This window comes from Salmo trutta, chromosome 21 (assembly GCF_901001165.1).
Source record: "Salmo trutta chromosome 21, fSalTru1.1, whole genome shotgun sequence".
Lineage (NCBI taxonomy): Eukaryota > Metazoa > Chordata > Actinopteri > Salmoniformes > Salmonidae > Salmo > Salmo trutta.
In genome coordinates this window covers 49,109,614-49,124,796 of record NC_042977.1, presented here as the reverse complement: position 1 = coordinate 49,124,796, position 15,183 = coordinate 49,109,614, and the positions used below count along the sequence as shown (strand labels likewise).

At 44.8% G+C, this 15,183-nt stretch overlaps 1 protein-coding gene across 8 annotated transcripts in view; it reads left to right on the top strand.

Moving 5' to 3' along the window:
* Positions 1–15,183, top strand: part of mtcl1 (microtubule crosslinking factor 1) — a 196,166-nt gene that overhangs the window by 134,441 nt on the left and 46,542 nt on the right. For 6 of the 8 annotated variants that reach the window (XM_029706001.1, XM_029706000.1, XM_029706004.1 and 3 more), the window contains exon 7: positions 10,317–10,493. The exons of the other annotated variants lie outside the window; for them this stretch is intronic. In XM_029706001.1, coding sequence (XP_029561861.1) covers positions 10,317–10,493 — 177 coding nt within the window. The remainder of the gene's footprint in view (positions 1–10,316; positions 10,494–15,183) is intronic. 8 annotated transcript variants of the gene reach the window in all.

The following is a 15,183-nucleotide window of genomic DNA, read 5'->3' as shown; positions in this document are numbered from 1 at the left end:
ACATAACCCCAGGTCAGGACATCTTTATTAAAGGACTGGTCCATTCAGAACATAACCCCAGGTCAGGACACCTTTATTACAGGACTGGTCCATTCAGAACATAACCCCAGGACAGCTTTATTACAGGACTGGTCCATTCAGAACATAACCCCAGGTCAGGACAGCTTTATTACAGGACTGGTCCATTCAGAACATAACCCCAGGTCAGGACAGCTTTATTACAGGACTGGTCCATTCAGAACATAACCTCACGTCAGGACAGCTTTATTACAGGACTGGTCCATTCAGAACATAACCCCAGGTCAGGACAGCTTTATTAAAGGACTGGTCCATTCAGAACATAACCCCAGGTCAGGACAGCTTTATTACAGGACTGGTCCATTCAGAACATAACCCCAGGTCAGGACAGCTTTATTAAAGGACTGGTCCATTCAGAACATAACCCCAGGTCAGGACAGCTTTATTACAGGACTGGTCCATTCAGAACATAACTCCAGGTCAGGACAGCTTTATTACAGGACTGGTCCATTCAGAACATAACCCCAGGTCTAGACAGCTTTATTACAGGACTGGTCCATTCAGAACATAACCCCAGGTCAGGACAGCTTTATTACAGGACTGGTCCATTCAGAACATAACCCCAGGTCAGGACAGCTTTATTACAGGACTGGTCCATTCAGAACATAACCTCACGTCAGGACAGCTTTATTACAGGACTGGTCCATTCAGAACATAACCCCAGGTCAGGACAGCTTTATTAAAGGACTGGTCCATTCAGAACATAACCCCAGGTCAGGACAGCTTTATTACAGGACTGGTCCATTCAGAACATAACCCCAGGTCAGGACAGCTTTATTACAGGACTGGTCCATTCAGAACATAACCCCAGGTCAGGACAGCTTTATTACAGGACTGGTCCATTCAGAACATAACTCCAGGTCAGGACAGCTTTATTACAGGACTGGTCCATTCAGAACATAACCCCAGGACAGCTTTATTAAAGGACTGGTCCATTCAGAACATAACCCCAGGTCAGGACAGCTTTATTAAAGGACTGGTCCATTCAGAACATAACCCCAGGTCAGGACAGCTTTATTACAGGACTGGTCCATTCAGAACATAACCCCAGGTCAGGACAGCTTTATTACAGGACTGGTCCATTCAGAACATATCCCCAGGTCAGGACAGCTTTATTAAAGGACTGGTCCATTCAGAACATAACCCCAGGACAGCTTTATTAAAGGACTGGTCCATTCAGAACATAACCCCAGGTCAGCTTTATTAAAGGACTGGTCCATTCAGAACATAACCCCAGGTCAGGACAGCTTTATTAAAGGACTGGTCCATTCAGAATATACCCCCAGGACAGGACAGCTTTATTACAGGACTGGTCCATTCAGAACATAACCCCAGGTCTAGACAGCTTTATTACAGGACTGGTCCATTCAGAACATATCCCCAGGTCAGGACATCTTTATTAAAGGACTGGTCCATTCAGAACATAACCCCAGGTCAGGACAGCTTTATTACAGGACTGGTCCATTCAGAACATAACCCCAGGTCAGGACAGCTTTATTAAAGGACTGGTCCATTCAGAACATAACCCCAGGTCAGGACAGCTTTATTACAGGACTGGTCCATTCAGAACATAACCCCTGGACAGCTTTATTAAAGGATTGGTCCAATCAGAACATAACCCCAGGTCAGGACAGCTTTATTACAGGACTGGTCCATTCAGAACATAACCCCAGGTCAGAACACCTTTATTAAAGGACTGGTCCATTCAGAACATAACCCCAGGTCTAGACAGCTTTATTACAAGACTGGTCCATTCAGAACATAACCCCAGGACAGCTTTATTACAGGACTGGTCCATTCAGAACATAACCCCAGATCAGGACAGCTTTATTAAAGGACTGGTCCATTCAGAACATAACCCCAGGTCAGGACAGCTTTATTACAGGACTGGTCCATTCAGAACATAACCCCAGGTCAGGACAGCTTTATTACAGGACTGGTCCATTCAGAACATAACCCCAGGTCAGGACAGCTTTATTACAGGACTGGTCCATTCAGAACATAACCCCAGGTCTAGACAGCTTTATTGAAGGACTGGTCCATTCAGAACATAACCCCAGGTCAGGACAGCTTTATTAAAGGACTGGTCCATTCAGAACATAACTCCAGGTATAGACAGCTTTATTAAAGGACTGGTCCATTCAGAACATAACCCCAGGTCAGGGCAGCTTTATTAAAGGACTGGTCCATTCAGAACATAACCCCAGGTCAGGACAGCTTTATTACAGGACTGGTCCATTCAGAACATAACCCCAGGTCTAGACAGCTTTATTGAAGGACTGGTCCATTCAGAACATAACCCCAGGTCAGGACAGCTTTATTAAAGGACTGGTCCATTCAGAACATAACCCCAGGTCAGGACAGCTTTATTACAGGACTGGTCCATTCAGAACATAACCCCAGGTCAGGACAGCTTTATTACAGGACTGGTCCATTCAGAACATAACCCCAGGTCAGGACAGCTTTATTAAAGGACTGGTCCATTCAGAACATAACCCCAGGACAGCTTTATTAAAGGACTGGTCCATTCAGAACATAACCCCAGGTCAGCTTTATTAAAGGACTGGTCCATTCAGAACATAACCCCAGGTCAGGACAGCTTTATTACAGGACTGGTCCATTCAGAACATAACCCCAGGTCTAGACAGCTTTATTAAAGGACTGGTCCATTCAGAACATAACCCCAGGTCAGCTTTATTAAAGGACTGGTCCATTCAGAACATAACCCCAGGTCTAGACAGCTTTATTACTGGACTGGTCCATTCAGAACATAACCCCAGGTCAGGGCAGCTTTATTAAAGGACTGGTCCATTCAGAACATAACCCCAGGTCAGGACAGCTTTATTACAGGACTGGTCCATTCAGAACATAACCCCAGGTCAGGACAGCTTTATTAAAGGACTGGTCCATTCAGAACATAACCCCAGGTCAGGACAGCTTTATTACAGGACTGGTCCATTCAGAACATAACCCCAGGTCAGCTTTATTACAGGACTGGTCCATTCAGAACATAACCCCAGGTCAGGACAGCTTTATTAAAGGACTGGTCCATTCAGAACATAACTCCAGGTCAGGACAGCTTTATTAAAGGACTGGTCCATTCAGAACATAACCCCAGGACAGCTTTATTACAGGACTGGTCCATTCAGAACATAACCCCAGGTCAGGACAGCTTTATCCATCACCCTGACGACTTTATCCATCGCCCTGACGACTTTATCCATCGCCCTGACGACTTTATCCATCGCCCTGACGACTTTATCCATCGCCCTGACGACTTTATCCACCGCCCTGACGACTTTATCCATCGCCCTGACGACTTTATCCAACGCCCTGACGACTTTATCCACCGCCCTGACGACTTTATCCATCGCCCTGACGACTTTATCCATCGCCCTGACGACTTTATCCATCGCCCTGACGACTTTATCCATCGCCCTGACGACTTTATCCATCGCCCTGACGACTTTATCCATCGCCCTGACGACTTTATCCACCGCCCTGACGACTTTATCCACCGCCCTGACGACTTTATCCACCGCCCTGACGACTTTATCCACCGCCCTGACGACTTTATCCACCGCCCTGACGACTTTATCCACCGCCCTGACGACTTTATCCACCGCCCTGACGACTTTATCCACCGCCCTGACGACTTTATCCACCGCCCTGACGACTTTATCCACCGCCCTGACGACTTTATCCACCGCCCTGACGACTTTATCCACCGCCCTGACCACTTTATCCATCGCCCTGACCACTTTATCCATCGCCCTGACCACTTTATCCATCGCCCTGACCACTTTATCCATCGCCCTGACGACTTTATCCATCGCCCTGACGACTTTATCCACCGCCCTGACGACTTTATCCACCGCCCTGACGACTTTATCCATCGCCCTGACGACTTTATCCACCGCCCTGACGACTTCATCCATCGCCCTGACGAGAACCAACATGCAGATGTCTGCTTCAAACAGTGGTCGAAGCTGTTTCTTCCAGATGGCTTTGCACAATTGATCAATCAACCAATGACTTATATTTATAGATCAGACTTAACCAATCAATCAATTAATTTATAGATCAGACTTAACCAATCAGTCAATGAATTTATAGATCAGACTTAACCAATCAGTCAATGAATTTATAGATCAGACTTAACCAATCAGTCAATATGGTCTGTTTACTGCAGTATGGCTCATATGGTCTGTTTACTGCAGTATGGCTCATATGGTCTGTTTACTGCAGTATGGCTCATATGGTCTGGTTACTGCAGTATGGCTCATATGGTCTGTTTACTGCAGTATGGCTCATATGGTCTGTTTACTGCAGTATGGCTCATATGGTCTGTTTACTGCAGTATGGCTCATATGGTCTGTTTACTGCAGTATGGTCTACTTTAACCCCTCTACTCTGACTATAGGACTCACGGTCCATATGGTCTACCTTACCCCCTCTACTCTGACTATAGGACTCACGGTCCACATGGTCTACCTTACCCCCTCTACTCTGACTATAGGACTCACGGTCCATATGGTCTACCTTACCCCCTCTACTCTGACTATAGGACTCACGGTCTATATGGTCTACCTTACCCCCTCTACTCTGACTATAGGACTCACGGTCCATATGGTCTACCTTACCCCCTCTACTCTGACTATAGGACTCACGGTCCATATGGTCTACCTTACCCCCTCTACTCTGACTATAGGACTCTCACGGTCCATATGATCTGCCTGTAGGACTCCTTGGCTGGGTGTGTTATATACTGTAACTCGACTAACATCTACTGTACAAACAACTAAATAAACAGCTGCAACAAGCAAACACTCTGTCAAGCACAAAAGCTGTGGTCTGTCCACATTTCTGAAAGAAAGGAATAAAGTTAAAATCAAGTTCAATGATAAATTCTTGAGATAAAGTTACAAACCTGTTGAACGTTAACATTAAGTGGATGGCTGTATAAAACATATCTTCATGAGAGGGCCATGAACGGCACCTACTAACAGCCTTATACTGTTAGAAAGCTCAGATTTTCTGCTTTTGTTTTTGTTTTTTGGTGTTTATTATTTATCCATGATTTGTATGCACTTTTTTCCACTACTATGCATTGCTAAAGTAAGTAGAATGACAAAATAGTACATGTTAGATTAGATTTTGAAATCTCATATGCTATGAATGACCTATTGATGAAACATGGAGGAATAGGGCTTGGATTTCCCTTGTTGTTGATCATCTACATATACTCACAATCAACTTTACAATTGACATGCTAGAAGATTTCAGTTGTCTTATTACTGTGATCAGTTTTTATATACACAGCCTTCGGAAAGTATTCAGACCCCTTTCACTTTTTCCACATTTTGTTGAACTTACAGCCTTATTCTAAAATGGATTAAATTGTTTTTATTCCCCATCAATCTACACACAATACCCCATAATGACATCACAATACCCCATAATGACATCACAATACACCACAATGACATCACAATACACCACAATGGCATCACAATACACCACAATGACATCACAATACCCCATAATGACATCACAATACCCCATAATGGCAAAACAAAAACAGGTTTTTAGATTTTTTTGCAAATGTATAAATATAAAAAATGATATCACATTTATATAAGTATTCAGACCCTTTACTCAGTACTTTGTTGAAGGACCTTTGGCAGCGATTATAGCCTTGAGTCTTCTTGGGTATGACGCTACAAGTTTGGCACACCTGTATTTGGGGAGTTTTTCCCATTCTTCTCTGCAGAACCTCACAAGCTCTGTCAGGTTGGATGGGGAGTGTTGCTGCACAGCTATTTGCAGGTCTCTCCAGAGATGTTCGATCAGGTTCATGTCCGGGCCACTCAAGGACATTCAGAGACTTGTCTCGAAGCCACTCTTGCGTTGTCTTGGCTGTGTGCTTAGGGTCATTGTCCTGTTGGAAGGTGAATCTTCGCCCCAATCTGAGGTCCTGAGAGCTCTGGAGCAGGTTTTCATCAAGGATCTCTCTGTATTTTGCTCCGTTCATCTTTCCCTCTATCCTGACTAGTCTCCTAGTCCCTGCCACTGAAAAACATCCCCACAGCATGATGCTGCCACCACCATGCTTCACTGTAGGGATGGTATAGGCCAGGTGATGAGCGGTGCCTGGTTTCCTCCAGATGTGACGCTTGGCATTTACACCAAAGAGTTCAATCTTGGTTTCATCAGACCAGAGAATCTTGTCCTTTATGTGCCTTTTGGCAAACTCCAAGCAGGCTGTCATGTGCCTTTTAACGAGGAGTGGCTTCTGTCTGGCCACTCTACCATAAAGGCCTGATTGGTGGAGTGCTGCAGAGATGGTTATCCTTCTGGAAGTTTCTCCCATCTCCACAGAGGAACTCTGGAGCTCTGTCAGAGTGACCATCGGATTCTGGGTATGTGCCTTGACACAATCCTGTCTTGGAGCGCTACGGACAATTCCTGCACTGTCAACTGTGGTACCTTTATATAGACAGGTGTGTGCCTTTCCAATCATGTCCAATCGATTGAATTTACCACAGGTGGACTCCAATCAAGTTGTACAAACATTCCAAGGATGATTAATGGAAACAGGATGCACCTGAGCTCAATTTATAGTCTCATAGCAAAGGGTCTGAATACTTATTTGTAATAAATTATCAAATTTCTAAAAACCTGTTTTCGCTTTGTCATTATGGGCTATTGTGATGTCATTATGGGGTATTGTGATGTCATTATGGGGTATTGTGATGTCATTATGGGGTATTGTGATGTCATTATGGGGTATTGTGATGTCATTATGGGGTATTGTGATGTCATTATGGGGTATTGTGACGTCATTATGGAGTTGTCGTGACGTTGTATTAGTTAATGTGACGACTGTTGCTCATCGAATGATTAACGGTTTATAATTGTGTGATTAAATGAATTAAGCAATGAATCAAGCAATTATTAACTCATTAACCTGGGGCACCATGGGAACATTGTTTTGATTGAGTTTCTATTTCCCAAATTAACTCAAAGGATATCAGAATATCGATTTTACAACAGTCGCTAAATTAATCAATTTCCTCTACAGTCTCATAATCTGAACGTCGCATAATCCGGGAATCTGCACGGACCCGGGCTTTACCAATGAATTTACCACACCAATCTTAGTTGATTATTTATTTACTAGCAAGCTAAAATGATGATAAAAATGCACATACACAAAACACAGTCTAGCTATTGATTAGGACTTAGTATAACGGGCTGACACACTATGGCGCTTGTTACCCAAAATGGGGATTTAAAAGAGAGAGAAACAAAGGAAGTACACGAGAGAAATATACATTTGGGTTCATTTGTCAGCCATGCTTATTTAACTAGCCTCGCCCCGAACTGCCGCTCTTATGGGTCAGAATATAATGATGTAATTACGTGTTGGAGGTCTCAGGTGGGAAGCTCCGCGTGGGTCGTTTAGGCTTCTAAATGACGCACCTCTCCGGCGCAACTCTCTGGTTGTCCTCACGATGTCAGTGTCCTTCTTGGCTTAGTGGTCTGATCCCTCGCGGTCTTCTGAGGACAGACAGCTCTGTAGCTCAGAGCTCACAGCGTCGGACTCGAACGGTGCAGATACCATTATTTGATGGAGAGTGGAGACTGGGTGGTTCGGCTTGAATTCACCCGCTTAGACACAGCTACTCGTCCGTAGCTCGTGTAGAAAAAGATTTCTTTGTCTTCAACCTTGTGTTTCGTTTTGGGGTTCGTCGACTTTGTTAGACCTTCGCTGCAGCTTGGGGTCCATTAGTCTGATATGTTAATTCTTCACTCTCCTGTCTTATACCCTCGGGTCAGAAGTGGGTGTAACAGCCTTTAGGGCGATTCTCTGGGCGGACCAAGTAAAGGGGGGCAAGGCTTAGATTTGACTAAAAATCCAATTTTAGACACTAACTTCACATTTCATCTTTACCAAAACAATCTGTTTGATTTGGATATTTTCCACACAACGTACAATGTATAAACATCAGGCATATACTGGGAAAACTCTTAAAGGTACAATGTTTTCATAATAACGTCATCTCTTAACCTGTAAAAACAATACAAAAGTTACATACATTTTAATATTCCACCTCTCGTCATGACCACCATTGTGGCTGACGGAAACCATTGTTCCAAAGTCCCTTTATTGCATGTTTAATGTTCTGAGGCCAGTTCTCCATTGTTAGGACAAAGGAATTTATCTGTGGCCTAAGGTTTATTATGGGCATGAGGTGTCATAAAACCCCCACATCTTCAGACCCCTAGATCTCTCCTCCTCTGCTGGGGGTTTGGGAGATAATCTGTAGGGTGGTGGTCTCCTGTACCCTGACCTGATCAGGACAGTCATGACAGAGTATCGTCTGTAGATTGATGAGGACCATGTTTTATTTAATCCATTTTAGAATAAGGCTGTAACGTAACAAAATGTGGAAAAAGTCAAGGGGTCTGAATACTTTCCGAATGCGCTGTAACTAGTGGTCAGGAAAATCCTTCACTGCTGTCATTCATTGTTTACTCTCTCCTGTGAAAGTCCCTGTGCTGTACTGTTCCGCCACAAATTCACAGACAGTCCGATCAGCGAAATATGCGTTAAGGCGGGACTCCCGAGCGTCCAATGGTTGCGGGGATGTAACCCGATATCCCAGAGTCACCTGACGACCAACTGAATAGAAGCAGGAAAGAGAAATGATTCGTCCTAACAAAAGTTGATTTATAAGCAAATAACCTTGATATGTCTTGACAAAACAATAGGGGACTTAACTTTTTTTTTTTAAGAATAAAAGCATTTCACATGTGTAGAGTTAAGATCTAAGCTTCGCTTATCTTTTCTTACTGCTTCTACTGCATGGGCTGCTGGCATGCGTTTAGCATGTGGTGAGTTAGCTGAAGCTAACCAGCGGTGGTATCTATTCTGTCTAGCAGCAGTCGGTTTGGACTCATGTATCCCTCATTGCATGCGCTTCATAACCAGTGTTTTGCATTCTTCCCCCCCCCCCCCCCCCTTCCCCCAATCCCTCTTTTTTTCTCCTTCTCTTTGTGTTCCCTCCATCCTTCTAGATGTTTCAACCCATCATGTTGTTCATCCTCGTTGTAGTCCTCTTCTCGTCTCTCTCGTACGCCGTGGTCTTTAAGTTGGTCTTTCTCTTTGCACTTTTCTTCGTTCTCTAACTCTGTTCCATTCGTTTTTTTTTGTCCTGCTGTTTTAGTTTTTAGTCCTCTAACCCGTCTGTTCTGTTTTAGTTTTTAGTCCTCTAACCCGTCTGTTCTGTTTTAGTTTTTAGTCCTCTAACCCGTCTGTTCTGTTTTAGTTTTTAGTCCTCTAACCCGTCTGTTCTGTTTTAGTTTTTAGTCCTCTAACCCGTCTGTTCTGTTTTAGTTTTTAGTCCTCTAACCCGTCTGTTCTGTTTTAGTTTTTAGTCCTCTAACCCGTCTGTTCTGTTTTAGTTTTTAGTTCTCTAACCCGTCTGTTCTGTTTTAGTTTTTAGTCCTCTAACCCGTCTGTTCTGTTTTAGTTTTTAGTCCTCTAACCCGTCTGTTCTGTTTTAGTTTTTAGTTCTCTAACCCGTCTGTGCTGTTTTAGTTTTTAGTCCTCTAACCCGTCTGTTCTGTTTTAGTTTTTAGTTCTCTAACCCGTCTGTTCTGTTTTAGTTTTTAGTCCTCTAACCCGTCTGTTCTGTTTTAGTTTTTAGTCCTCTAACCCGTCTGTTCTGTTTTAGTTTTTAGTCCTCTAACCCGTCTGTTCTGTTTTAGTTTTTAGTTCTCTAACCCGTCTGTGCTGTTTTAGTTTTTAGTCCTCTAACCCGTCTGTTCTGTTTTAGTTTTTAGTTCTCTAACCCGTCTGTTCTGTTTTAGTTTTTAGTCCTCTAACCCGTCTGTTCTGTTTTAGTTTTTAGTCCTCTAACCCGTCTGTTCTGTTTTAGTTTTTAGTCCTCTAACCCGTCTGTTCTGTTTTAGTTTTTAGTCCTCTAACCCGTCTGTTCTGTTTTAGTTTTTAGTATAATTTTTCACCCTTGGCTTTATCTTCTTATTTTTTATTTTTTTGCTTTTTTTTTTATTCCTCCTGCTGTTTGTTTATTGTCATTCATCCGTTTGTTCGTTTACCCACCAATCCGCTTCATGCACTCCCCCCCCTCCTCCCTCCATCCCCTCTGTCCCCACACCCACACACCTTCCCTCACCTGTCACCCCCTGACCCCCACCCCCCCCCCCAGTCACAGTCCGGTGCGAGGGATGAGCTGGAGTGGCGTCTAGGACAGGAGCGAGCCGTGGAGACCCAGGGCCAGAGCCATGACCAGGGGGGTCTGCCTCAGGGCCCTGCCCAGAACAGGGGAGCCATCCTGGGACACACTAGATACCACAGGCCCCCCCTGGCTTCTTTAAGACCTGAGGTCAGTGCCTCTTTCATCTCCCTACCTCCCTCCTTTCTCCCAGAACACACCTGTGTAAAGTTTACACTTAAAGTTTACACTACAGTGTAAAGTAAAGATTTAAGCCATTGCGTATGTGCGTAGAGTTAAGATAATTCCAAAAGATTTCTTAGCTCAACTGCTTTGACTGCATGTCTTTTCAGAGGCACGCATTTAGACATGAGTCAAGTACAGGTGCCAAATTCTTGAATGTTCTTCATGAAACTTGATCAACATGTTCCGTGTCAGTTTGAATTTGGCCGGGGGGTGGAGGATAGGAGTCACATTTTATAGTGATGGTTAAAGTAGAATTAACAAGGTTCCAGATCTCACTAATATTATCATGTCAAGGTTTGTATTTTAAAACCGGTTGGAGGTACCAGTGCTCAAGCTTTAGAAAAGTATAAGACCAGGTGTCTGTTCTCAGCGCCGACCCACTTCAACCCTCTAAGTCCGTTGTTATCTAACACAAAGCCACTCGGTCTAACAATGGCATCAGGTAACAATCCAGTCCACAGTCACAGTTGTGTGATGAGCATGATCTCTCACGTCATTCACACTCTCTCTTTCTGTCTCTATTTTTTTTATTTCTGTTTTTTTATCACAACAGTCGGTCCACTCCTCTGACCACAGATATTTATTTCCAGCCTTTTGATTTGTAATTTGGGTTGTTTTTTTGTTGTTGCCATTCACCACCTCGGGACATTCTGATCTGGTCTTCTGATTCCCTTTTAACCCTTCTTGGAAAGGACATGACTGTTTTGAGATTGCTGATTGTCTGTTTTATATTGGTACCTCTGAATTGACAAGTATTATTTTCATTAGAAATCTTCCTCATAGCCAAGAGTTGAGCTAATTCTGTTAATTGTGTTTCTTGATGTTATGTTATTGACTATGATTGTTCTGTTCTAAGGAAGGGTATATGTGACTGAGGTCAAGAAGGAGAATTTATGTCAAACTTCCAAGATTGTTTATTTAAATGTATTATTATTATTAAAGTACAGACTCAGAGCTTCTAAATGGTTGATCACACAATCAATCAAATCAAATGTATTTCTAAAGCCCTTCTTACATCAGCTGATATCTCAAAGTGCTGTACAGAAACCCAGCCTAAAACCCCAAACAGCAAGCAATGCAGGTGTAGAAGCACGGTGGCTAGGAAAAACTCCCTAGAAAGGCAGGAACTTAGGAAGAAACAGGCTCTGACAGGTGGCCAGTCCTCTTCTGGCTGTGACAGAAAGTATAATAAATGAGTTATCCCACTTCGGAGACAAGTTGGAGATTAAATTCCCTTTTCATGAACATTCCACTTTCTAGAGAGCTCTTCTGTGTTTAGACCCATTTAGCAAGGTTCATGCCCTCATGATCCTTAGCCCATCTCTTTAAGGATTGAGGGGTCAGGCATGGGCCTCCAGGAAGTAGGATCTCTATTATTACACCCCTCCGTTATCTCAACCAATCACGGATCCTGACTTTCTCCTGACATACTGTAGCTCAGTGCTGTCTCCTTGGCTAAACTAGGCTCCTAATTTAACATTTGTATTCCTGTTAACAGATCTCAGACCAGTTTTGTAATGAAGGCATATTTAAAAATGTTTACCTTTATTTAACTAGGCAAGTCAGTTAAGAACAAATTCTTATTTTCAATGACGGCCTAGGAACACTGCCTTGTTCAGGGGCAGAACGACAGATTTTTACCTTGTCAGCTCGGGGATTCGAACTTGTAGTGTAGGGGCGGCTACCTGCCGCCCCTACACTTTAACCACTAGGCTACCTGCCCCCCCTACACTCTAACCACTAGGTTACCTGCCGACCCTACACTCTAACCACTAGGCTACCTGCCACCCCTCCACTCTAACCACTAGGCTACCTGCCGCCCCTCCACTCTAACCACTAGGCTACCTGCCGCCTCTACACTCTAACCACTAGGCTACCTGCCGCCCCTACACTTTAACCACTAGGCTACCTGCCCCCCCTACACTCTAACCACTAGGTTACCTGCCGACCCTACACTCTAACCACTAGGCTACCTGCCACCCCTCCACTCTAACCACTAGGCTACCTGCCGCCCCTCCACTCTAACCACTAGGCTACCTGCCGCCTCTACACTCTAACCACTAGGCTACCTGCCGCCCCTCCACTCTAACCACTAGGCTACCTGCCGCCCCCCTCCACTCTAACCACTAGGCTACCTGCCGCCTCTACACTCTAACCACTAGGCTACCTGCCGCCTCTACACTCTAACCACTAGGCTACCTGCCGTCCCTCCACTCTAACCACTAGGCTACCTGCCGCCCCTACACTCTAACCACTAGGCTACCCTGCCATCCCGCCACTCTAACCACTAGACTACCTGCCACCCCTCCACTCTAACCACTAGGCTACCTGCCGCCCCTACACTCTAACCACTAGGCTACCTACCGCCCCTACACTCTAACCACTAGGCTACCTACCGCCCCTACACTCTAACCACTAGGCTTACTTAACGTCAAATGCCTACAATCCTGAATCTGGTCACATATTGACTGTTGGCAGATGTACAGGAAGTTCTAAAATGTTATGACACAACAAGCATGCTATTTGCATGCCCGTATTGTCCTTACCTCACATACAGTATATTGTCTCTAAGTCTGCATAGTGTCACGTAATTATAGCATTGACAAACACTCTGACCAGGGATGTGGTTTCTCTAATATGGGATTTCCTTTTCCCCTCTAACATAATCTGTGAAGCGGAGAGAGTGAATGAATGAGGGGATGGATGTAAAAGCAGCTTTGGTATACGAGGATTAGTGCTCTGTGTGATTTACATTTGACATTGGGCTGACAGAGAGAGAGAGAGAGGGAGATGGAGGGAGAGAGGGAGATGGGGACAGAGAGGGAGAGAGGGAGATGGAGACAGAGAGGGAGATGGAGAGGGAGAGAGGGAGATGGAGACAGAGAGGGAGAGAGGGAGATGGGGACAGAGAGGGAGAGAGGGAGATGGAGACAGGGAGGGAGAGAGGGAGATGGAGATGGAGACAGAGAGGGAGAGAGGGAGATGGCGACAGAGAGGGAGAGAGGGAGATGGGGACAGAGAGGGAGATGGAGACAGAGAGGGAGAGAGGGAGATGGAGACAGAGAGGGAGATGGGGACAGAGAGGGAGAGAGGGAGATGGAGACAGGGAGGAAGAGAGGGAGATGGAGACAGAGAGGGAGATGGAGACAGAGAGGGACAGAGAGGGAGAGAGGGAGATGGAGACAGAGAGGGAGATGGAGACAGAGAGGGAGATGGAGACAGAGAGGGAGAGAGGGAGATGGAGACAGAGGGAGATGGAGACCGAGAGGGGAAAGAGGAAGGAGAAATAGATAGAGGGAGATGGAGAGAGAAGGAGAGAGGGAGATGGAGACCGAGAGGGGAAAGAGGAAGGAGAAATAGATAGAGGGAGATGGAGAGAGAGGGGGGATTCCGGGACAGTTCTACTAATGAGGATAGAACACAGAACACATTCCCATTAGAACACAGTCCCATTAGAACACAGAACACAGTCCCATTAGAACACAGTCCCATTAGGACACAGAACAATGTCCCATTAGAACACAGTCCCATTAGAACACAGTCCCATTAGAACACAGAACACAGTCCCATTAGAACACAGTCCCATTAGAACACAGTCCCATTAGAACACAGTCCCATTAGGACACAGTCCCATTAGAACACAGTCCCATTAGAACACAGAACACAGTCCCATTAGAACACAGTCCCATTAGAACACAGTCCCATTAGAACACAGAACACAGTCCCATTAGAACACAGTCCCATTAGAACACAGAACACAGTCCCATTAGAACACAGTCCCATTAGAACACAGTCCCATTAGGACACAGTCCCATTAGGACACAGTCCCATTAGAACACAGTCCCATTAGAACACAGAACACAGTCCCATTAGGACACAGTCCCATTAGAACACAGTCCCATTAGAACACAGTCCCATTAGGACACAGTCCCATTAGGACATAGTCCCATTAGAACACAGAACACAGTCCCATTAGAACACAGTCCCATTAGGACACAGTCCCATTAGGACACAGTCCCATTAGGACACAGTCCCATTAGAACACAGAACACAGTCCCATTAGAACACAGAACACAGTCCCATTAGAACACAGTCCCATTAGAACACAGTCCCATTAGAACACAGAACACAGTCCCATTAGAACACCGTCCCATTAGAACACAGAACACAGTCCCATTAGAACACAGAACACAGTCCCATTAGAACACAGTCCCATTAGGACACAGTCCCATTAGGACACAGTCCCATTAGAACACAGAACACAGTCCCATTAGGACACAGTCCCATTAGAACACAGTCCCATTAGAACACAGTCCCATTAGAACACAGAACACAGTCCCATTAGAACACAGTCCCATTAGGACACAGTCCCATTAGGACACAGTCCCATTAGAACACAGAACACAGTCCCATTAGAACACAGAACACAGTCCCATTAGAACACAGTCCCATTAGAACACAGTCCCATTAGAACACAGAACACAGTCCCATTAGGACACAGTCCCATTAAAACACAGTCCCATTAGAACACAGTCCCATTAGAACACAGAACACAGTCCCATTAGAACACAGTCCCATTAGAACACAGTCCCATTAAAACACAGAACACAGTCCC